This window comes from Cibotium barometz, chromosome 19, assembly GCF_041138505.1.
Source record: "Cibotium barometz isolate CiBa-2024 chromosome 19, ASM4113850v1, whole genome shotgun sequence".
NCBI classification, from domain to species: domain Eukaryota; kingdom Viridiplantae; phylum Streptophyta; class Polypodiopsida; order Cyatheales; family Cibotiaceae; genus Cibotium; species Cibotium barometz.
In genome coordinates, this window is record NC_141064.1 from 34,832,733 (window position 1) to 34,857,412 (window position 24,680).

The 24,680-nt window shown below is 43.7% G+C and overlaps 1 protein-coding gene across 6 annotated transcripts in view; it reads left to right on the plus strand.

Moving 5' to 3' along the window:
- LOC147628513 (chromatin remodeling protein EBS-like) overlaps positions 1–24,680 on the plus strand; it is a 58,820-nt gene that overhangs the window by 27,293 nt on the left and 6,847 nt on the right. For 2 of the 6 annotated variants that reach the window (XM_086813706.1, XM_086813705.1), the window contains exon 5: positions 9,679–9,755. The exons of 2 other annotated variants lie outside the window; for them this stretch is intronic. In XM_086813706.1, the coding sequence (XP_086669832.1) occupies positions 9,679–9,726 (48 nt within the window). In that variant the 3' untranslated portion in view covers positions 9,727–9,755. The remainder of the gene's footprint in view (positions 1–9,678; positions 9,756–24,680) is intronic. 2 more of the 6 variants (XM_086813708.1, XM_086813707.1) reach the window with 1 other exon arrangement.

Here is a 24,680-nt window from a genome sequence, read left to right on the forward strand (position 1 = left end):
GAATAGGCTTGGTGTCCAGAAGGCAAATGACCTTGTATTTGTTAATGCAAACTTGCGTTTGCTTAACAAGTTCAGGGCTGAGTGTACTCCAGAGCCATTTATTGGATTTTGCCTTGATCTTGATGACAATGATGGTGAGGATCAGCCAGAGGGAGAGGATGATGTGGAGCAGCATGAGGATGAGCAGATTGAGGGACAGCCTGGACAGGAGGATGAGATCCCACTTGCTGATGACTAGTCTTTGACTCACCAGTTACCTTGGCCCTTGAGGCTAGTTTTGTACTTGTCATGCGATGTACTTTCTTTTTCAGTTTCTATATATCCACATGCGATGTACTTTCTTTTCAGTTTCTATTTGGAGTCTGGACTCTTCAAATTTTTAATGTTTAAGACTTTAAAGTTTAATCTTGGATATTTTAAATGTTTTGTCATTTTAGTCCTAAATGCTGACATGTCATATGACGTGGCGTTCCGCGACGTTCCCGATCCGCTCCCGTTCCCGTTCCCGCTCCTGTTCCAGCATCCGACGTTCCCGGAACGTTCCCGTTCCGTGGTAACTATGCTTGAAGTTGACCTTTGATGATGATCCCTTGAATGTCTTTGGTGTAGAGGGCTCCATCCATGATGTAGTCTCCATGTCTTTGCTTGATCTTTCTCTCTTTCTGTAGAAGAGAAGCTTCAATGTCCACAAGCTTTGGTAAAGGCAAATTGGTGAGAGTTGTAACCACAGTGCCATAATCTTCTTGTGGAAGACTCTTTAGTAGAACTGCAATGTTAATGTCTTCTTCAATATCCACTTTAATACCTGCAAGTTAGGTAGTTAAGCTTTTCATATAATTTAAATGTGTAGGAAGAGAGTCTCCTTGGTTCATTTTTAGTTCAAAGCACTTGATGAGGAGACTAATCTTAGAGCTCTTTGCTTGGGCACCTAAAAGTTTGGCTTACTCTTCCCAAGCTTTAAATGAGGTCTCTTTCTCATCAATGTGATGGATATAATTGTCACTTAACCCCAATGCTATGATGGGGCAAGTGCCTTCTCATCTTTTGGTAACCATATAGGCTCAACATCTTTGGTTGAGGGTTGCTTTTCCTTGCCATTGGCAGTGTTCCACAAACCTTTCTTCATTAGTGAGAACTTTATCTTTGCTTGCCATGTATGAAAGTTATTTCCTTCGAATTTATCTATCTTGATATGAGTAACCATGAGGGAAGGTCTTAACTTTGAAAAGGTAGCGTCTAATCCCTTTACAAAGTGATTTTACTTAAACTCAGAGTTACCCTCACTAAACATATGCATGTTAAGAAAAAAAATCCTGATAATCGAAATCGCATAGCATATGCAAAATAATAGGGTCTAAAGATTGCTTTGGATATTGTTTCTTGATTTTCTTCTTGGATATAATTTTTGTTGGTTGACTTACATGAGGAAGACATTGTAGAGGCAAACTCTTATTTCTCCTTCTTTTCCTTTGTATATAAATTGCCTTTCTTGTAGCATCAAATGCTTCAAGCAAGCTTATAATTAGCTTACAAAGAGTTTTTAACATTGACTAGCAGTAAGTAACACAGCTTTTAGCAGTCAATCGCTGAGATTAGTGATGTTAATCACTAGATAATCAGGGATTAGCAAAAACTTGCTGATTTGGGAAAAATACAATGTCAAGATTTAAGAGGCAAAATGAATGAAGCAAACTGCATATAGCTCTTCCCCTTGGTAGGGTTGATTGCCCCAAGCACTGATATGAGGGAAAACACATTTTAGCAGCTAATATCCTCAAATAACAGTGCACTGCGGTCACAGAGACGATTTCGATAAAACTAGCGTTATGAGCGTGTTCAGCACCCTTGAAAAACCTCAGGGTTGTCTCCTTGCATTCTAATTTGAAGGGGATGAGCAGAAATCATTGTTTTCCCCAAAACAGTAGTCACCGTCTGCAACCTTGTTTTCATCTGATGCGCAAGCAGATGTGATGAACTGAGGTGATGGAGAGGGTCACCCTTGAGTGGCTCCCCCTAAAAGAGTTAGAGCTAGAATCACCAATGAAGTGAGAATTGAACTCTTCTTTGCAAGGGGGTACTACACCAAACCCTGATTTCGGGTGAACCCAATCTGAAGAAGGAACTGAAGCACCAACAAACCCTTCAGAACATTAGGGAGCGAAGGTGTTTCTCATGCTGTCAGAAAGGCCATTTGAAGGCAAATTGCCCGAAGGCCAAGAGCAAGGGAGATCATTTGATTGAAGTAACAGGTAGCCCTCAAATTGCTTCTGTTGATACTAGTATTTTATGTCAGAATGCTTGCATCGAATGTGCTTTTAATATGGTAGTTTTCGGCCTAACAACCTAATACGTATGTACGGATCGGTGTTAGGGGAGACTGTGCACATCCTTTTTGACCCTCATGGCACTCATGACTTCATTAATGCTAAACTTGTGCTGAAGCTTGGAGTGAAGATGTGACTGAGTGATCACGTGTATCAACGGGACATGGACAGATCTGGGATAGGCGCGTGTCTCAATTACTGATATCTATTCAAAGTTATACAAAGTCTCTAGATTTTTTGATTTATGAATCTAGATAGGGTCGACGTTATACTAGGAAAAGAATGGTTTTATAACCATGTCCATGTAGATTGGAAGGGTCATATTGTGTTCTTTGTAATGGAAGATGCTCTAGTATGTTTGGAGGGTGATTTTGCGGTCCCACCCTCTATTTTGTAAATTCAGCAGGACTTCGTAATATAATATTTTGTTATGAAGTGTTTTAATGTGTTTTTTCTTTCATTTGATAATGATTGTGGGTAATAACGATTAAGCTAGATGTTCGGAGACACAAGACTAGAAAGCATTGGTGCGAGGTTTCGTAGATGTTTTCTCTGTTGAGCTAGGATGTGGTCTTCCAGTTGGACGGTTGGTTGATCATAGGATTGTTTGGATACCAGGGTCTCAGCTTGTGAGTGTTACACCCTACAGGATGAGCTAGTTGGGCGAGGATGAGATTTAATATCTCAAGTTTGTGACAGATTACAAGTTATTCTCGTGGAGGAACTTGATTAGGACGAGAACTGTGGGATGTGTGAACTTGGGTGATTTATTTCACCATTGATTCCAAGAGTTTTACTGCTAGGATGGACCACGACATGGGGTGGACGTGTAGTGCACCAAGACTTAGTTGGGAAAGGATTTGATCACTGTGATCTGGCTTTATAAGTCTCAAGGAAATTTTATAAGTGGTATGCGACGCTAGGATCTGTAGCATGTAGAATTTCTAGGCGTGTCTATATTTTCTTACCTTGCTATGTCCTATCCTAGGATTGGGTGGTTGAATCTTTTACCCAATTTTGTGCTGACTTGATTCCCTGAGAGGGCTATGTCGGGCCGATGGGCATTTCATTGGGTATGGTAGTAGGTCTAGGGCGGGGAGCTCCATTGATTTAGACCTGGACTTAGGGATCATTCCACCTGTTAGAGTGGAAGGTAGTCAGTACTATATTCGGAACGAGTTGTTGTTCCAAGATGGTAGAGTCTGTGTGCTGGATTGTGTTGAGGTTAGGGGAGAATCTCTTATGATTGTGATGACTCTCCTATAGAAGGTCATCTGGAGATTTGACAGACGTGTTTTTTTGATCATCCTTAGTCTGATGGGCAGATAGAGGGGGTGGGATCAGGTTGTGGAGGTTATGCTTTGTGCGTACGACTCCAGGGGACCATTTGGTCAGGAGAGATACATCCCTATGGTCGAGTTTGCCTACGGTACTACTGAGCATATGGTTCTCGCAATAGCTAGAATATATTTGGTAAGAGTTGGACTAAAACCCAGTTTCTCTCCGACTTTGATAGCTTGAAGGATACACAGTTGTGGTGCCTGATAGTTAGAAGTCTCTGAGAGGGAGGTATGATATCCTATAGGTACGAGGATTTACTAGATCTTGGAGAGGATGGGTTTTATGTTACAGCTAGCAGATATTTGTCTTGGCGATTTTAGGTTTCCAATTCCATGAGGACTTGGAGGATTGAAGGATGGGTTATGTTCTTCAAGGACTTGAGAAGGTTGATGGAGGTAGCTAGATTCTCCTTCATTTATTTCCATGTGTGGAAATGTCCTAAGTCGTGGGGAGGAATCTTATGTACCTCGTAATAACCCTAGGGGTTAGGGACTAATCGAGCAGGGTTAGGGGAGTCATGGGACTAGGGAAAGCAGGCTTGGATGGGTGGCTAAGGTTTAATATTAATAAATCCATGGTTGATTTCTATTTATGATGTGCATTGTTATTTATAGCAAGAATAAACACTATATAAGTGAGTCTTGTGTTATTAGGGAAAGCAAGCTTGGATGGGTTATAATCACTATATAAGTGAGCACTGGGATTAGGGAAAGCAGCACCAACTTCCAAGTTCCATTTTTATGCAGAGAATCCATCTCTGACTTCATGGCACGCTCCCATAGAGCCTTGTCTGCCCTCTGTAAAGCCTCTTTATAACATGAGGGCTCCCCACAGTCAGTGAGCATCAAGTAGTCAACCCCTGGAACAAACCTGTCAGGGGCTCTGGAGGGTCTTGTGGACCTCCGTACCCAATGACCATCATTTGCAGGTTGCTGTCCAGCCTGCATATCACCCATTGGTGGCTCCTGTTCCATGCCATAAGGCTGAAAAATCATGCCCGGTATCTCCTCTAACTGTGGTATATCCATAGGGATATCTTCTGCCATCTCTGGCTGTCCATTTGGACCATTTTCAGCACCATTTAAGGGCTGGTTTTCCTGCTGTAATGGCTGATTTACAGCCCTTTGTTGTTGTCCATGATGTCCATCATCATCAAAGATGACTCTGCCAGGCTCCTGTTGCCTTGCAGGCTCCTTATACATGCATGTTTCATCAAAAATGACATCATTGCTGCGTATGATCTTTCTATTCATGGGATCCCAAAGTCTATACCCCATTTCACCTCTGTCACCATATCCTAGGAATACGCATTTGTGAGACTTAGGATCAAGTTTGGTGCGCATTTCCCTGCGTATGTGCACGTACGTTTCGCTGCACTATCTCTACCTGTAGAGAGCTGAGTTGTCTTTCTTCTTCTAAAGCTAGGAGCTCCTGTATTCTGTGTTCTTGAGATTCCTCCATTGGTAGCTTCTCTTGGATGACCACTCTCAAATTGGGCACCACAAATTTCGTGGGCATTATTGCCTCCAGGCCATAAACTAGTTTGAATGGTGTTTGCTCCGTTGAGTCTTTGTAAGATGTGCGGAATGCCCATAGGGAAGCATCTAGCTTCTGGTCCCAATCATTTTTGTTGGCATTTATGATCTTCTTTAAAATTTTGGTCAGAACCTTGTTGGTAGATTTCACTTGGCTGTTGCATTGTGGGTAATAGGTTGAAGACTTCTTGTGATTGATATGGTACCTTTCCATTAACGCTTTTTGCCCTTTGGCTTTACATCTTTGGCTTCATCCTTGTCTTGGTCTTTGCCTTTTCCCTTTTCTTTTTGATCATTTTTCCATTTGTAGCATTGCTTTTTAATGTGTCCCTTCTTGCCACAATAATGGCATTCCAAATCCTTTTTGGAGCGAGACTTGCTCCTTCCCCTTTCTTGGCTTTTCCCCCTTTGCTGGGATCTCCCACGTGCATTCATTGCATTGGACTTTCCAACAGAGTTGTTTTTCCTGTTCATCTCTTCTTGAAGAAGAGCACCCTCAACATCTGCATATGACAGCATAGCATGCGAATTGCTAGTGGCTGTCCTGAATGTGTCCCAACTCTCTGGCAAAGTGCATAACAGAAAAGTGGCTTTGAACTCATCGTCCATCGCCAACTTTTGATTTATAACTTGGCTGACAATACCATTAAACTCATTTAGATGGGCTGTCATAGACGCCCCTTCCTTCATCTGAAGGCCTATGAGTTTCTTCAACCAATACACTTTGCTTGAGGCACTTTGCTGGGCATACAAGTCCTGCAATCTTTGCCACATTCCCCAAGCTGTCTTCTCTTCACGAATGCTGAAAAGTAATGAGTCTAACACAGACAACATGATAGTAGATCTTGCCAGCTCATCCATATCTTCCCACTCTTCAGCAGTAAGAGAAGCGGGCATTACACCCCTTTCTTTGATAGGCTTGTGCTGCTTTTTCTGGAGCAACACATTGTAGCACTGGGTTTGCCAAATATCATAATTATGCGAGCCTTCAAGCTTCTTGATGTGAAGCAATGAAGAGCTCTCACCTGTGGTTGCCATAGCAATATGCAACCTGTCAATGCCTGACTCCCTGCAAGTGTGCAAACACTGCACCAAAAGCACACAAAGTGCTCACAATTGTTCTCCCAAGCTTTATCTCCCACTGCGGAAGCACAAATGCAGCTTTTCTCCCACTTTATGTGATGAAATCACCAAAATCTGGTTGCTGCAGATTTTGGACAGCACCTTAAATGTGCTCTGTTGCCCTTCCAAAGTACTGTACAGCAGTACCAAGTGCTCACCAATGATGTACCAAACCTGTACCGGCAAGTACAGCAGCTGAAATTGAACCTTTTGGTCACTCAAAACAGTGTACAGCCATGCCAAAACTTGCACAAAGCTGTGCCAAATCTGTACCAACAGGTACAATAGCAATAAATGCTCTCCTGGCTGTCCAAATGAGTGAAAATCAGACTTTTACAGTCCTGTACACTGCATACAACAGTCCCGAACAGAAATTGGGCAAAAGCCCCTTGACTGCAAGCTAACTTTTGAGGATTCAAGGCATAAATGTCTTGCCTGCTGCTTTGCCAAGCTCAACAAGCATATGAACTTGAAAAGCCCCTTGATTTAAGATCGATTTCTGATCATACATGGTACATTGACGCACATGAAGGCATCCAGAGTGTTCACGATGCTTCCCCCTGGCCACATATACATCAAATACATGAAAGCCCCTTGATTTACAGGCACATTGAGTGCTTGTAAGGCATCAACACATTATCCACAGCATCAAATGCGATTGCCTGCATGCAAATCAACCAAATCGGCACAAAAGCCCCTTGATTTGCACTGCAATTTGCTGCAATTTGTTGCAATTTTGCCCAAATGTGCGATTTTTCACATCATACAGCATGTATGAGTGCTTAATTGCACAATTACATCAAAATCCCCAAATTTCGACATCCAATTTCCTGCAAATTGATCCTGATTGTGACCAATGTCCTGCAAATTGATCCTGATTGTGACCAATGTCACCCAATTTTGCCAATTTTGCTCAAAATTGAGCAATTCGACACCTGTATCTGCTCAATTGTTGATTGTACTTGCTCAATTGCAAATCCCAAAAAAAAAATTGAGGAAAATACCTTGTAATTTTTTGATTTTTTCTTCAATTTGCAGGCTGAATTTTGTTGCAGGAAAGAGGGGTTTGCTGATGCTGCTTCTGAATTTATGTGCAGATATTGAAAGAGCAGCTGTAATAATGCAGGCAGCTGTTCCTCAGGCGGGAGCTCCTTGCTGCTAGTTGCAGAGGGCGAACCAGGTCCCCAGCAGCATCAAAAGGCTCCGTCGATGGACTGCTTGCCAAATGCCTGCGCAACGGATATGGACGAAGAGGGTGGAGAGGCGCCACTGCTCTTCCTTCTTGCTCGCTTGCCTCCGCCTCCCCTTCGCGCTACAGGTGCTCGTGCTAAGAATCTTTGCTCCGTTGGACTTGCTCGGGACAGCTCCGTCGGATCCAGCGCTACACGTACTCGCTCACGTAGCTGGCCGTCGACCAAATCGCCTTCGCCTTGCGTTCACTTGCCTACGTCAAGCGATAGCGGCCAGCGTTTACGCCTTCGCCTATCCGCATGCGTGTGATTCAACGCCCGCCTTCGCATACCACTTACGCCTGGCGCTGCTTTCGCTTCAGTTTCGCCTAGCGCCAGCCGACGACTTCACCTTTCACTACGCGTAATCGCTCACGCCTGGTTCTGGTTCGTGGTTTGCTACCTGCTGCGCTGCCTGACTAGCTGGTCGCTTGAGTGCTTTGCTCATGCACCACAGCTACTCCTGCTGGATTCCCAAATGCAAAGACTGGCTGCCCGTAAAAGCCATCAATGCAAGAAACCCTATTCGAGCAGAGAAAGAGATGAATAGCACCGCCTTCAATAAGTGCAGCTGGTTATGGCTCTGATACCAGTTGATGTGGGAGTATTAGGAATTAGGGTTAGGTCATGTGGGAGACATACACAGAGAAGAACAAGAGAGAGAGAGAGAGAGAGAGAGTTGTGGGGATAAGTCAACTCATGAGGCATGAGTGTGTGACTCCCCTATCACACATGTATATTGCACTAGTACACATAGTGCACTTAGTACATTAAAAGTACTAAGTGTACTATGTACTATAACTTATGGGCTTGTACACACTATAAGGGTGGGCATAGTGCCTTTACCCCAACACGTAGCATCAAAGCTCTCCAACATTTTTTTCATTTGTGTAGAATAGCCTATTGTGTATTTGAGGAAAATTGAAAAACAGGCAAAATTGGGCAAATGGGTAAAAATTTGCAGGGGCATTCTCTCCCTTTCTTCCATATAAACCAATGCTGAAGCTGATTTGAAGGTTAGGGCTGGCGGATTTTTTAGGGTAAAGGTTTTTTGATTTTAGAGTTAGGGTTTTGTTGGGGCATACTACATGTTGGAACTTGTTCGCTCGGATACCACTGGTAAGCATTTTTCTTAATTAAACATAGTTAAAATCTTTATACTTAAATACTTGAGTAAACGAGGCAAAGAGCGAAAAACTATGTTGTTTACATTAAGACACAAGGCCTTCTTAAATAGAGCTTGGAAAGTGAAGAGGCACATCCCTGACGAAAGCATGTGACTCTTGAATGAATAGTTATGTTTTTTGAATAAGGCATGTCTCTTAATTTGACAGGGTATGACCCTTCAGTGGTGTCCTTACACTTAATGAGGGATTATTGGGAGATTAAGAGAGTTACTTACACACTTGACATTCCTTCCCACCTAAAATAAGACTCTAGAAAGCTGTGTTGTTTAAATTAAGCCACAAGGCCTTCTTAAATAGAGCTTGAAATGGAAGAGGCACATCTCTGATGAAAGGGTGTGACTCTTGAATGAATCGTTATGTCTTTTGAAAAAGTCATGTCTCTTCATAGGTGACCCATGTGATAGGGTATATATTGGTGTCCTAGTAGTTTTTTTTTTTTTCAACTGGCCTTTGGTCCAAGATCCTCCCATAGTTACCAAATTTCACCGTCCGTAGACAACCACCTGTAGGTGCTTATTTATCCACCCATAGGCGATGCCGTCGAGGAAGCACCAAGGGGTGTTTTGAACCCATGGTGTCCTATTAGTTAATGAGGGGTTATTGAGAAATTAAGAGAGTTACTCACAAATGTGACATTCCCTTCTACTTAAAATAGGACTCCGGCTAAATAAGAGACTTTTGAATCTTGATGTTGAAAGAGTTCTAGAAATATTGGTAGATGTTGAAGATCTTCGTGGTTTCACCATGTCAGAGTCGAGTTTTATCATTAGGTCTTTTATGCTTGTGATGAAGCTCACACTCAGAAATATTGTTTCCTCTATTGTCTTGTTCCATGGTTTGAATGCTAAATCCCAAGTTGTGGAATCATTCTTTTATGTCTTCATCTTTGTCGGCTTCCAACTGTTGGGCTTGAAGTTGACTTGGTTATGTTGCGATGTAGAAGAATTTGGAGGTTCAAGCAAGATTTCTCTTGATGACACCTGGATAGGATTTGCTGAAGTCTTCGGCTTGAAAGTAGTGAGTACTCATCCAAGTTGTTAGAAGAATGTGTGAAATTCTCTGCAATGTTGAAAACATTATCCTCTTGCTTGGTGTCAACTTTTTCATCCTATGTGCATAAAGTTGAAACAAGCGTTATATCCACTTTGGTAGTCTCGGCATCTTCAAAAGAGTTTACCATTGATGACTCATCATTTTGAGATAAAGAATCCATGGGCTTTTCAAAATCATGTTGTTGTTCAGAAGTCATGCCGGAAGAATCCTCAGTGTTGTCATCAAGTGACTAAATAAAGTTTGGCATAGATGTGTCAAAGTTAGGAGAGTGAGTTTTAGTCCCACAAACCTGTTCCTTGTCAGTATGTGTTCTTTGAAGAATTATTGAAGCAAGGCTAGTACTAACATAAAGTGCATGAGCTACTGCATGTTTTCCTTTTGAATTATCTTAGCAGTCTTCTGAAGTTGAATTATTTGTAGCATTGGGTATGTTTGCCATGATAAATTGTGCACAATTTGGTTTTTTGTTGTTCACAAGAAGACATCGCTATTGTAGAACAAGGATTGTGAGGTTGGTCACATCCAGAGTTGCGGGTTTCTCCTGTATAAACAGTTCACCTTTTTAACATTTGAACCATTAAAGAGCTTATGGAAAAAATCACACTTGTTGCAACTTGCCATCTGTGTTAGAGGAGAGGGGCATGGGGATGACGTGCCGCAGAGAGGATGACGGTTTACTTGTTCGAGGAGAAGGGAGTTATTGTGTAGATCGTCACCTTCCTTTTTTGTTTGTTTGTGTGCGCACTGTTGGCTGTTGCATAGCTGGTCGTTAAAAAAAAAATGTGTAGAGGCTTGCTCTGGCCATCCGCTTGTGGTTTCGACATAGGTTGCTTGCCCTTCACCGTTTTCTTTCTTTGTGGGTGGAGCTACCTCATGGCTTAAAGCATTAAAGCCTTGGAGATATTATAAGGCTAAGGTGGTGTAAGCCTTAATATTTTTAAGACATGTAATAAAAACATCAAAATCGTGGCGTTTCATTGTTAAGGATGACGATTGGAGAAGACGATGATTCAGCCCATAAAGGACATGATTTGCTCAGCACAATGCCCAAGAGAGGTGGAGACATGCTTATGGTGGTCTCCATAATGCTGGGAACATCAAAGCTCTCTAACTTTTGGGGGAAATGGACAAATCATAAAAAATTGGGCAAAGCGGTAGAAATTGGCAGCGGCATTCTCTCGCTTTCTTCCATACAAACCCTACTAAAGCTGATTTTAGGGTTAGGGCTGGTTGATTTTTTAGGGTTAGTGTTTTCTGATTTTACGGTTAGGGTTTTGTTGTAGTAGACATACTATAGGTTGGAGCTTGTTTGCTATGATACCATTGTTAAGCTTCTAGCTTAATTAAGCATTATTAAACATAATTCGAGATTTAATACTGAATATTTGAAATTGCCGTACATCAACTACTCCTTCACATGTGTGACTTGTCATACCCATCTTTATGAACTGTTATACTTACTGTGTACTATGGGACTGGTGTGCAAATTGTTCCCCAAGCTGTTCTTGCTGATGGTAATCTTCACAGGTGACTGTACTTCAGTTGTGCATTGCTGATTTCATCATCTGTGCTGGCTGCACCTGTTGAACTGCAAAATCTGATCATAGTTCAATTCATATCAACATCTTGGTTGGTTGCAAATTAGCCGAGAGCTTTTTTTGTGCTCTGAAGTGGACTCCGGTGCTAGTACCACGGAGAACCAGTGCTTTCCGATCTCATCGTTGGCTCGCTACCAGCGCTTTCCGATCTCATTGTTGGTTGAGCGAGCCAAGTGCCTTGTGTAATTTCATTTTCATGCTTTGTACTTGTGTTGCTCCATTAAAGTGCGGTGATTAAATGTTATACTATTTACCAAATGTGCCCAAGAGTGTTCACACCGTCTGGGTGAAGTACATGGTATTTGAGCATGATTGTTTCCCTCTCCTTAGGGGAAAAGGATCTTGTGGGCTTGGACATTCCATAAATAGTGCACTTTACACTATGGACATCTGAGCAAGGGATGAGGAAGTGCCCAATTTCAAAGGGGCACATGCTTTGGATGTGGATCGAGGTATGTGGAGACCAAGAAGGCCGAATCTATGGTTGACACTATTTGAAACCATGTCAAAGGGGATTGGTATCATGCCAAGAGAATTGGCTCTTTCTTACCTCATCCGCAAGTATCTCCCCCTCATTTGATCCATTGGCGAATCGATTGGACATGTGCTGGAGACCCCCGAGGCTGCCGTTTCCTTGATAGCCAGTGCAATAGGGATCCCCTCAATTCGGGTTTTGCATTGTCTCTCTGGGCTTTGCACCAATTCATTGTGCTCCTTAGCCGTGAGGGAGACCCTATTATGCAACGGGTTGAGTATTGAGGCCTCCATCTCCGTGGACAATGCTTCATGTGTAGACAGATGGGACACTTGGCTAGAGGTTGTCCTTGACGTCAAGCCCACAAAGGACACCCTCCAGCCCTGCCTAGATCAGCCTTGAGATTCTCCTCGAGAGGAGAGCGGTCGGCTCTATCCCTCTCCCTAGCATGGTGTGCGAGTGATTGGTCGACTTGACCATGCAACCCACCATCCGTCGCCACAACAATAGGCTCAGCATGATGAGACGTTGGCCACTAGAGCAACCAGTCGAGCGGCTGTGTCATTGGTGCCATCTTCACAAGGGCGCTGTCAGACAGAGAGCCAAGTAGTTGGGCCCCTAGAAGCAACGCACCTACTGGTAACTATTATGAGCATTTAATAGAGGACCATGATCCTATTGGCATGGCTGCCCCTCGCATCTTGCAAGAGGTCCCAATTTCCTCTGCTCATATTCTGATTGTCGAGGATCTTGAGTGGGTGAGCGCGCGCCCCCCCCCCCCCCCCCCCCCCCCCCTTCCATCTTCCCTCTGGTTTTGGAGCTTGCTCCCCCTCCGGTATTTTTTTATTCTACTCCTTGCCCCCATCCCCATCCCCATCTCCATCCCCGCCCCAAGCCTTCCCCTTCTCCCTCCCTCCCCCACCCTGTCAGTCGCCTCTCCCCTGCTTCCCTTCTCTCCCTTCTTGCCACTCTGCCTCATGCCCGCTGCCCCCCAACGCCAGCAGTCCGGTCCAATGCACAACTTGATTCCTCGATTCTCTGTCCTTGTGGCGATGATCGCTGTTTTTTTTAGTGGCCCTACCCCTAGAATCGCTTAGCAGCCAGCCCCTTGTCATGGGGGAGCCAGTGGATTATGGTTTCTTTAGGTGTTTGGCAGTGGATGCGAGCAAGTTCTCAGAAACTGTGGTCCCACTCTGAGTCTATGTGACTTTCTATGCTTGTTCCGCCATCCTTGATGGCGGTGCAGTGGTCTTCTCGCCCCCCCTCAGTGTCACCTTTGGCACTGAAGTGGGATTGTGAGTCAGTGTCCTCTGTTGTGCATTCTCAGGCAGTTACTCTCTCACACCACATTGGAGACGGCACCTTGTTGATACTGGCTTAGTTTTCATCGCTGGCTCACATGGAGCTAGGAGGATCATGGAGCTCGCCTTAGGCCCCGGACAGAGTGTGATTACTCCACCTCCAAACTGTCCCCAAAAACCCTTGGAGTTGAGGGTGCACCGAGTAGACCCCACACCACATTGGAGACGGGCACCTTGTTGATACTGTCTCACTTTTCATAGCTGGCTCGCATGGAGCTAGGAGGAACAAGGAGCTTGACTGAGGCCCCAGAAAGAGTGCGATTACTCCACCTGCAAACCGTTCCCAAAAACCCTTGGAGTTGAGGGTGCACTGAGCATACCTCACTCAGCCTAGCCCCAACCATGCATATCATCTCTTGGAACAGTCACGGGTGGGTGGCCCTTGCTTTCATATTCGAAGGGGGACCCTTCGTCAGGAGCTATAGAGAGCCGTGACTAGATGTCACCAGCGTGGACATTTCCGAGTATGAAAGGGGCCTGGTGGACTCTAGGACATCTAAATATTTGGAAAGTACAAGCTTTGGGAATGGGGGATTATCCTCGAATACAAAGGATTACACTCCTAAAATTTAGGAGAGTTACTATTATTGGCCCAACTCTGATGGAAATTTTGTTCGCGTCATTACGTCTAGAATTGAGAAAATACCAAGAGTTACCTACCAGTTGTTGGGATATTTTTAGAGATAAAGTTTATAGAAGGATCCATCTCTTGGATTGGGACATGTGGCAAGAAAGTAGACCAAAGTGAGACAAGTGGCTTGGCACTCGTGGATCAAAGTAAGACAAGTGACCTCACACTTGTCACTTCATCTATTGTGTGGTTCTCCACTCACTTTGGCTATTGTGTGGCTGTCCACTTGTCAATGTAGGCTTCACTTGCCAGTTTAGCTCATAGGAGGTCCAAATCTATAAATTGGAGCCCTCTCTCTTCATTTGGGGAGGCTCTCTTGCTACACACTAGCCTCTACCACCGTTAGAGGCTGCCCTAATGATGGCTACTCTCTTTCTCTCTCTCTTGAAGGCTTCCCATGAAGTATACCACCTGTTGGGGATTGTTTTGGAGGCTTCCATTGCGAAGAAATACCAGGCAAGTTTTATTATGATTTCTGGCCATTGTACTTACTGGACCAATCACTGTACTTATTGAACCAACCATTGTACTTACTGTACCAGCCATTGTACCCACTGTACTAGCCATTGTACTTGCTTGACCGGCTGAATGGAGAGCTGAACGTGTTGTGCGAGTTCTATTGCATGAAGACTCGTGGTTTTTGGGGAACAATCAGTATCCACATGGAGGTATATGGCTTATATTGCTGGCTTGGCATTTCTACAGCCTGTGTACCGGTTGAACTTTATGATTGCCTTGTGTTGGGTTGTGTTATGGCAATGGCATCTCCATGGGGAGAGTAAGGCCCTCAAAGCTTGCCACAAAACTGGAAAAGAGATATGTGCATAGCTGACACCGCATAGAGACCAGAATGGGCCGATCCCCCTCTTGGAGTATTTTATTACCCAAGGAAAAAAATATCATGTAGATTAAGTGACATATATTTAAGGTTGTGGCTAATTTCAGTGTTAAATTGCATTAATGGTCATGTGTTTTGCGACACCTTGGGCCCTCTCCGGTAGTTACATTGGTAAGCGGAGGCTTCTCTCTATCAACGAGGAAGAGAAAAGATCTCAAGTGGGGACCACAGTTACCATCATTGCTATTAAGCGCTTCATAGCCTTTGAAGCAAGAGCATGGGTAGTAGACAACTTGGTCTAAGGATCTATAAATTCACAAAATTTATGTTTGAAGTATAGAGTTGGCAGTATGTGTACGTGTTTAGTACTCTTTTCATGTGGTCCTGTGGATATTGTGGATGTTATTATCAAGCTTACATACAAGCTATATGGAGATATATCTTGGGATATCTTAAGGAAGTGGTGAGGAGATATTTCTTTTGGCCTCATGACCAACGTGGCAAAGAAAAGCTAAGTATACTTTGAGTTTGCAAAGTTGGTGCTTTTGCTATTTACTTTGAAGTGTTTTTGATGTTCACTAACCCTTGTATTTTCATGCAAGGAGAAAGGTGTTGTTGTTCGCCTTGAGATGGTTGCATGGAAACATTGTTTATGGCTTCCTTTATTTGGGATGCATTGGATTTTCGGAACTCATGGTTCACATACCTTGTGTAGTGTTCTCTTGTCTTCCGTGCTCTCTTGAAGATTCAACATATCGTGTGTAGTGTTCTCTTGTCCTGCGTGCTCTCTTGAAGAGTGTTCTCTTGTCCTACGTGCTCTTTGTCCTACGTGCTCTCCTGAAGAGTGTTCTCTTGTCCTACGTGCTCTCCTGAAGAGTGTTTCTACAATGTGTGGGTGGAACAATATAGAGGAGATGGAAGGAAACATGGGCACTTGAGAGAGTAGTGTGAGTTGGTGGCGGAAATGCCTATAAACTATGTGTAGTCGAAATGCATATGGAACAGTAGGCTATCTATGCCTGTAGACTGTGAGTTATTGTTTTTTCTTATTACTGGAGCCCATCTCTCATCCAAGGTGTGTGGCCAGAGTACCAACACGGAGTGCAAGTGGTAAGAGTGTACATGACACTTGGTTGGCATGGGACTTCTGTCTACGGCAAAGGTCATGTGGACTGATGCCTTGTTGCCAGGAGACTTGCTTTGTCCTGCCGATTTGTTTTGGGACATGATTATGATATTTGGACTTATGGGACTGTTTAGTCTTGCCCATTAATTTTGGGTCATGATTACGATATCTGGACTTATAGAACTGTTTTGTCTCGTCCATTTATTTTGGGTGATGATTATGATATCTGGACTTATGGGACTGTTTTGTCTCGGCCATTTATTTTGGGTCATGATTATGATATCTGGACTTATGGGACTGTTTTGTATCACCCGTTTATTTTGGGTCATGATTACTTATGGGACTGTTTTGTCTCGTCCATTTACTTGGGACATGATTATGATTTGGACTTTTGTCTCGCCCATTTATTTTGGGACATGATTTTGATATTGGTATTATGAAGACTTACTTATTCTCGCCCATTTACTTGGGACTTGGGTTTTCTTAGTTATGTTGGATTTTTGAGACTGTCTCGTCTTGCTCCCTTGATGGGACATGATTATTTCTTGGATATATGGCTTGAAGCTTAAAGTTGCGGACAACTTACAGCTTGGACATTTCCCAGTATGAAAGGGGTTTGGTGGACTATAGGATGTCTAAATATTCGGAAAGTACAAGCTTTGGGAATGGGAGATTATCCTCGAATACAAAGAATTACACTCCTAAAATTTAGGAGAGTTACTATTTTTGGCCCAACTCTGATGGAAATTTTGTTCGCGTCATTACGTCTGGAATTGAGCAAATACCAAGAGTTGCCAGAGTACCTATGACAAATGGGCTACTAGTTGGGATATTTTTAGAGACAAAGTTTATGGAAGGATCCATCTCTTAGATTGGGACATGTGGCAAGAAAGTAGACCAAAGTAAGACAAGCGGCTTTACACTTGTTAGAAAGTGGATCAAAGTGAGACAATTGGCCTCACATTTGTTACTTTAGCTATTGTGTGGCTCTCCACTTGTCAATATAGGCTTCTCTTGCCATTTTAGCTCATGGGAGGCCCAAATCTTTAAATTGGAGTGCTTTCTCTTCATTTGGGAGGGCTCTCTTACTACACACTACCCTCTACCATTGTTATAGGCTACCCTAATGATGACACCCTCTTTCTCTCTGTTGAAGGCTTCCCATGAAGTATACCGACTGTTGGGGACTGTTTTGGAGGCTTCCATTGCGAAGAAATACTGAAGGCACGGATTTTTAATCATTTTATTATGATTTTCAGCCACTCTATTTGTTGTACCGGCCACTGTACTTACTGTACCAGCTATTGTACTTGCTCTAGTGGCCGAATGAAGAGCTGAACTTGTTGTACCAGCTCTATTGCATGAAGACCCGTGGTTTTTGGGAAAGAATCAGTACCCACACGGAGGTATATGGATTATATTGTTGGCTTGGCATTTCTACAACTTGTGTACTAGCTGAATTTTATGGTTGCCTCGTTTTGGGTTGTGCTATGGCATTTGTATTTGGATAATCCGGCATCTCTTGCGGGGAGAGTAAGGCCTTGAAAGCTTGTACATGATGTTTTTCTCCTTGGGAAATAAAATACTCCAAGCGGGTGGGGGCTGGGAGGGGGTGGCCCATTTCGGCCTCTATGCCGTGTCAGTTGTGCAAGTCTCTATTTTCCAGTTTCGTGGATTAAGTGGCTTATTATTAAGGTTGTGGCCAATGTCAGTGTTTAATTGCATTAATGGTCAAGTGTTCTTTGTGAACCACCCCCCTCCCTCCCCCCTCCCCCGAGAAGTTACACTAGAGGCTTCGTGGATATTCTTTTCCTTCAAGGACGTCATCTCTTAGTAGGACATACTCGTTGATGTGGGAAAGTCTTGACGAGACGGAGTCACACCGGCTTTTGGCCCTTGAAGGGAACTAGGGGGGCATGTGCATCTCAATCAGCAAGCAATTGCTTCCATCAATATTGGACTTTTGTACCATTGTGCAGGGTAGAGACCGGCTCATAAGGGTTGGGGAAGATATTGTGTGTAAGCCTGACTTGGGAAAATGAAGCGTTGTTTCAAGCTCGAGTTTAGAATAAAGACTCAAGAGTCGGCAGAGCGAGTAGGGTGGATGGGGATGACCAAAATGTGTTTGCAAGAGGTCATGGTGGCGAGGAGATCAAGACCACCAAGCCAAGTCTACTCGCATAATTTGCAGACTGAAGTGGACTTGAGAATGTAAAGGCCAGGAAGTCGGGTGAAGATCAAGAGGAAGCACATTCAACTAACACAACAAACACACCGAGAAACACAAAAGAAGCACAAACTGGGATGGAAGTAGTAGGAGTGATCGGGGATGAGATCCTTTGCTTAATAATTGTAAACAACCATAGGGTGACAAGTGTTAGGCATGCAGTGGGTTGTGACGATCTTAGAAAAGTATATAAACCTTGTAAACTTTGTAAGTTTGTTGGTTGGTTGGTTGGTTGTGGTATCACAATTGTTAAGAGTTTGTTAATCGGATGTACTATAACTTCTTTCATTGAAATAATATCAAGTCTTTTTGAGCGGATTACCTGAGTGCAAATTGTGTAGAAAGAAAGAAAGAAAGTTATATTAACGTCTACGGAAGACTCCAAGGGCCTATGAGACCAATAGTAATACAATGGTACCATGGATATACTGAGCCATGGAAAATTGAAACAAAAAATAAAATAAAAACATCTGATAGATAGATAGAACTATGAGACCAAAAGTAATACAATGGTACCATGGATATACTGAGCCATGGAAAACAGAAAGAAAAAGTAAAATAAAAACATCTCACATTACATGTGCATTGGGATCAACAGATGATTCAGTGTAAAGTGAGATATGTTGTGATCAACTAATGACGATACCCGCCTCGGCGAGAACTGATCTGATGGTGAAGTGAATGTCAGGCCTCTGTGATGGGAGCGTGTCATGTCGGTGGAGAACCTCACGAATCTTTCTTTGTGTGGTGGAGGGACTTGATGCTCTGGGTCAGGGACCCCTGGCTCGTAGGATGGATTGAGTTCTCTCGCTAATAACTCATTTGGGGCGTGGAGCTGGAGCATGGGTACGAGTGGTGGGCTCTCATGTGATAGTAGAGGAATTGTCGTGTGCAGTGGATTCCGATGTGGATGTCTACCACAAAGAAATCTTTTGTGGCTCTTCGTGAGGTGTCCTGTTGGAGCCGGGGCTGTCTCTCAGCATGCTACCTGAGCTCTACATCCCTTTGTCGTCCAAGCTTCATCAAGTACATGCCCAAGCACCTATGATCCTTACTGTATCACCCTATTCCCCGCTCAATGTGGTTTACTGTCTAAGATCCCTGTTCCCTTCTCTCTCGCCCCTCTCTCTCTCTCTATATATATATATCTATCTCTTGGACACGTGGTTGAGTGTGTCATAGCACGCTCTGCTGGGCTTACAGTGGTATTAGAGTAGGATTTCTCTAGAAGAAACTTTCTTGGGGTGACAGAGCCATGTCGAGAGGAGAGGGAGACCAAGGGCCTAATGAAAGGAAAAACTATGAGGCCAATACAGGACCTCAAAATGCGACCTAAGACTGTCAATCTATTTATCATGAAACCAAGTCCATGACATCAGAAGAGTACCATGACTTTCAGCAGTTCAGACGACCTGTAAAAGACGAAGAATTTCTTTGTTGGAGAAGAAATAGAGAATAGGACCAAAGAAGGGCTTAAATTGTTGGTGTTGGACTCACACACTCGCACACAGAGAAACCTGCACATTAGGGTTAGGTGCAGGAAGAAGAAGCTCACATAGAAATGAGTGAGAAAGAAAGAAAGCTGTATTAACATCTACTAGAGACCGAACTCGACCTATGAGACAAATCAATGTACAACTGTCAATGTCTTCTGGATGTCCAGAAAAAAAAAAGGACAAAATGAACATGAAATAAAGTATGAAAGTACTGAGCTAGTGGGGGGGTGTGATGGATGGAGCACTACTGCTAGAGGCTCCGTATGCAACCTATATGCGTAGGGTACACAAGAATACAATGCAGATCTGTCTAGCTCCAACCAGTACCATAATGGGGGTGTAATATGTGATACATAGGTGATGGCGATAGCACTACCATAAGTGAACATATGCCTACAAATCCCCCCTGTAGTGAAGGTGTGAACCTGTACAAGGTAGCAGATCACTCTCTGTATGAGAGTAAGCCCAAAGCTTTGTGGAAAGCTTCAAGCTTTTCTCAAGGTAAAGCCTTTGTGAATAGATCTACAACATTATCCTGTGTAGGGCAGTAAGATAAATTGACGTGCCACGGCCATAGCACTCTGGCTATCAGTGAGAATGGTGGTGGGTGTCCGTTGACACTGACGAAGATCAGCCAATAATCTCCTCAACCATACACAATCTACTGTAGCTAGGAGAGCTGCCCTGTACTAAGCCTCGCAAGTAGATGTGTGGCAACAGTGGGTTGCTTTTTGCTTAACCAAGATATGCATGAACTGCCAAGAAAAAAACAATTCCCACTGGTGGATTGCTTGGTATCATAATCACCAGTCCAATCTGAATCACTGTATGCATAAAGCTGCAAGCTGCCCCCCCGGGATAGAACAAACCAAGATCCAGGGTACCTTGATGATAACGAAAAATGCGTTTGATTGCTTGCCAATGCTTTGTGCCTGGGCTGTGCATGAATTTGCTCAACAAAGACACCCCAAAAGATATGTCAAGCCTCGTGTTACACAAGTAAATGAGGCATCCCACTGCCTGGTTGTAAATGCCGGCCTCAAAAGGCTCTCCAATATCATGCATAGTAAGCCGTACACCTGGTTCTACTGGAGTAGAAATGGGCTTACATTCATCCATGTGAAACCTTTTTAGCAAACTTTTTATGTACTTAGTTTGCTGCATAACAATGCCATCATCTGTATGCATAAACTGTATGCCAAGATAGTAGTGTAAGGGCCCCAAATCTGACATATCAAATTCAGCTTTGAGATTAGCTTTGAAATCTGAACTTTGTGCTTTGCTAGTATCTGTAATGAGCATGTCATCTACATACAAGATGACTGAGAATATCGGCACCGGTTTTCTTCACATACAATGTGCTTTCAGCTGGACTATTCACATAACCTTGGCTGGTTAGATGAGCATGTATTTTATCATACCAAGCTCTTGGAGCTTGCTTTAACCCATACAATGCTTTGTGTAACCTGCATACTTTATGTTCCTCACTAGGAACTACAAAATTAATGGGCTGATTTACATATACTTCCTCTTGTAAATCCCCATTTAAGAATGTAGTTTTGATGTCCAATTGATGCACTTTCCATCCTTTTATGTGCAGGCAATGCAATCACTGATCTTATTGTAGTCATCCTGGAAGTGGGAGCAAAAGTCTCCTCATAATCTATTCCCTTTTTCTGGGAGTAGCCTTTAGCCACAAGTCCTGCTTTGTACCTATCAATAGTACCATCAAACTTCCTTTTGACTTTGTACACCCACTTTGTTCCAATGACATGCTTGCCTTTCGGCAATTCCACAAGATCCCAATTATCGTTCTTCATGATAGAAGAGATTTCATCTTGCATAGCTTGCACCCAATGCTCATTCTCATGTGCTTCTTCATAAGAAGAAGGCTCTTCTGAATCAAAGAGACCACCCATGGCTAATGCAGACTCCCCATGATGCATATTCAAAGCATGGCTGGAACTAGCCCGTGTTCTACCTGGGAGTGGAGCTGCAAGTTTGCTTTCTTGCAAAGTTTTCAGCAACCATCTTGGCACGGACTTGGCTGTGTCTATGGCTGTTTGCTCTTCCCTGACAAGATCTTGCGCTTCTTCCATAGAAGGGGGCTGAATGGCTGGCTGTTCCACATGTTCTACATGAGGATTTTCTTGTGTAGGGGCTGGTTGATCTGAATCCCCCCTAATTGCAATGGGTAATAGCCCATCAAACATGTTGTGTATGCCTGTATCATTACTTTTATACAAGCTGTACATGGGCTGTTCTGAATTTTCAGCAAATACCACATCTCTACTGACAAAAATCCTGCGTGTTGTTGGATTATTAAGACGTTATTCTTTGTTCTCATTGCTGTAGCCCACAAAAATGCATTTCATTGCTTTGTCATCTAGCTTTTTTCGGAGTTGTTCTGGCACATGTGCATATGCCAAACACCCAAATGTACGCATATAATCCACTGTTGGCTTTCGGCTATACCAAGCCTCAAATGGTGTTATGGTTTTCAAAGCTTTTGTTGGACACTTGTTCAACACATGAGTTGCACACATTATAGCTTCCATCCAAAAATTGTGAGGCAACTTTTGTGCTTTCACCATGCATCTTGCCATCTCCACGAGAGATCTATTTTTTCTTTCTTTCTGCTACACCATTTTTCTGCGGTGTATAGCGCACAATACATTGGTGTTTGATGCCCTTTTAAAGCATATAATCCTTAAATGCATTTGACATGTATTCTCCACCTCTATATGAGCGGAGTGTTTGGACTTTACATCCACACATATTTTCAGCCATTGCTACAAAGTGTCGAAAGCATGTAAACACCTCTGCTTTCGCTTTCAAGGGGTAAACCCGGAGTAGTCATCAATGAATGTGACGAAATAAAGATGCCCCCTATGGATGGTGTCCGCATTGGACCACATACAAAGTACTAGGGTACCAGACCCAATGGAACATCAATCCACTAGGCATTTCCGGGCAAGTACATAGAGGCACGATTCCCAACGGAAAGCCAATTCCACAGTATCACATGAGTGGCATCAATTGCTGGGATATACAACTGCCATGGTTACTAGTCCAATGTATATACATGATGAGAAAGCACGGGTGGACTGATTGGGTGGCCAAATGGTGACAGTGAGGATGGTCGGGAACAGCTGAGGTTGTAGGAGAGAGAGGCATGGTTGGCTCCAAGTGGGCGGGTGGGAATGGCGAAGTTATATATGGATGTGGCTAGTGCCGGAGATTCCATTAGGTAATCCACTGTATTCGAGCCTCCACCATTTGGGAAGCATGTGATAGGTCTGTAAGAAGGCCAACGGGACATCCCGTTGAAGATGCCCCTAGCATGACGAACTCTCTCCTTGATGCTGTACTGTCTCCTCTGTCCTATGATGCTCATTGAATGCCAACCTCCTCTCACTCTATCTCATGCATGGGTGGCTCCTCTTGAACATATACAGATGCCTGCGCACTCCGAGTCCTGGCGTTAAAGTCTCCTAAAAGGAGAACTTCACCCAAGCGTGAGAACTCAATGATTTCTGCATGGAGGGGATAAAACTGCTATCCCTCCCCAGAATAGCATATGGAGACTTCCGAGGTTAAAAGTAACATACTGCAATGTGTATACATCTCTCCAGTGTGACGTGAAACCTCACGGGCAACGAAGCAACATTGGGCGGGCACAGGCGTGAAGCGAGTAGAGGGCGCACATGTGGAGGGAGAAAGAAAGAAAGAAAGAAAGAAAGATTTTATTAACGTCTTCCAAAAGACCGAACTCGGCCTATGAGACAAATCGGAGTACCTGTATGGGGTATCCTCTGTCATCCCAACAAAATGAAAAAGTACTGAATAAAAAAGCTGAATCTGGGTGTGCAGGGGATGGAGCTGTATTACTAGGAGAATGCAAAGCTATATGCATGGAGTATACAATCATGATATGCAACCTAGCTAGCTCCATCCTGTACCATACTGGGGGTATAAAATGGTATACATCAGTGAAGGGGGTGTCCACAGCTCCCTGAAGAACATGCCTGGGTGTGCTCTGAAGCGAGCCAGTCGCTCTGCACCCTCTCTGTGAAACTGAGCTCTGATCTCTGTCATCTCTCTCTGGTATAGGCGTGGTGTCCGAAAGCCAGGTGTCCTCTGTCTCCTGCGGGCTCTAAGTGTCTCTGCTCTCTGGAGAGTAATTCCCTGCCGTGTAGGGGCTGGGAGGGGTATGGATCTCTGAAAAAATGTAGTAATCTGTGTCTGTCGCCCCCCCTCTGGAGCTGTCTGAGCCTGTAATAATGTCTCTCTGTGGCGCTGTATGTCTAGAATGTATCTCCCCAGTATGCGCTGGTCTGCCGTCTCAAAGATCTGGCGTAGGGAATGTGGCTCTCTGAATAAAATGGGATATCTCTCTCTGATGGCTGTATATGCTCTGCATCTGCATACATAATGCTCCTCACTCTCCACCTCCTCTCTGCACAATCTGCATACCCTCTCCTCTCGGGGGATCCGTGCTGCTCTGCCAGTCTCAAAGATTAAGCGTCTACTAAAGACCCAATGGGCCTATGAGACCAAAGTGATTCAATAATGTCCATGGCATATCTCATCATGGAATGGAAAATAAAAATAGAAAGAAAACATAAACATAGCTATCTCACTGGGGTGATACAAAACTGTCCATGGAAACTCATCATGGAATACTAAGACGTAAAAAACATGGGAGCAACATCAGCTCCGAGTAGATAGTATACCACTCTCCAAAATGTCAAGCATGGGGCTGATGAGTATGAGAGAGAGAGAGAGAGAGAGAGAGAGAGAGAGAGAGAGAGAGAGAGAGAGAGAATACTATTGTCATTTCTCATGAGTGTGCGCGATTTGCAAACTTTTTCTAGCAAGTCCCGATAGAAGATCTATAGGTGATAGCTTCGGCTATCTGTCGGTCTACCCCCGATTCATTCTTGAGTTCAAGGGAGGAGTTTATTCTCACCATGAGAGGGCAAGACCTTTTGCACCTCCCTTAGCTTGGTCACACACCCGGGAGCCTCCATTTTTCTAGATCCGACATGAGGATGTAGGGACTGAACGTTTCCCACATTGATAGCTTCTATGTGGATGAGTGGGCTGGCAGTCGCGCAGGGGCATGATTGGCACC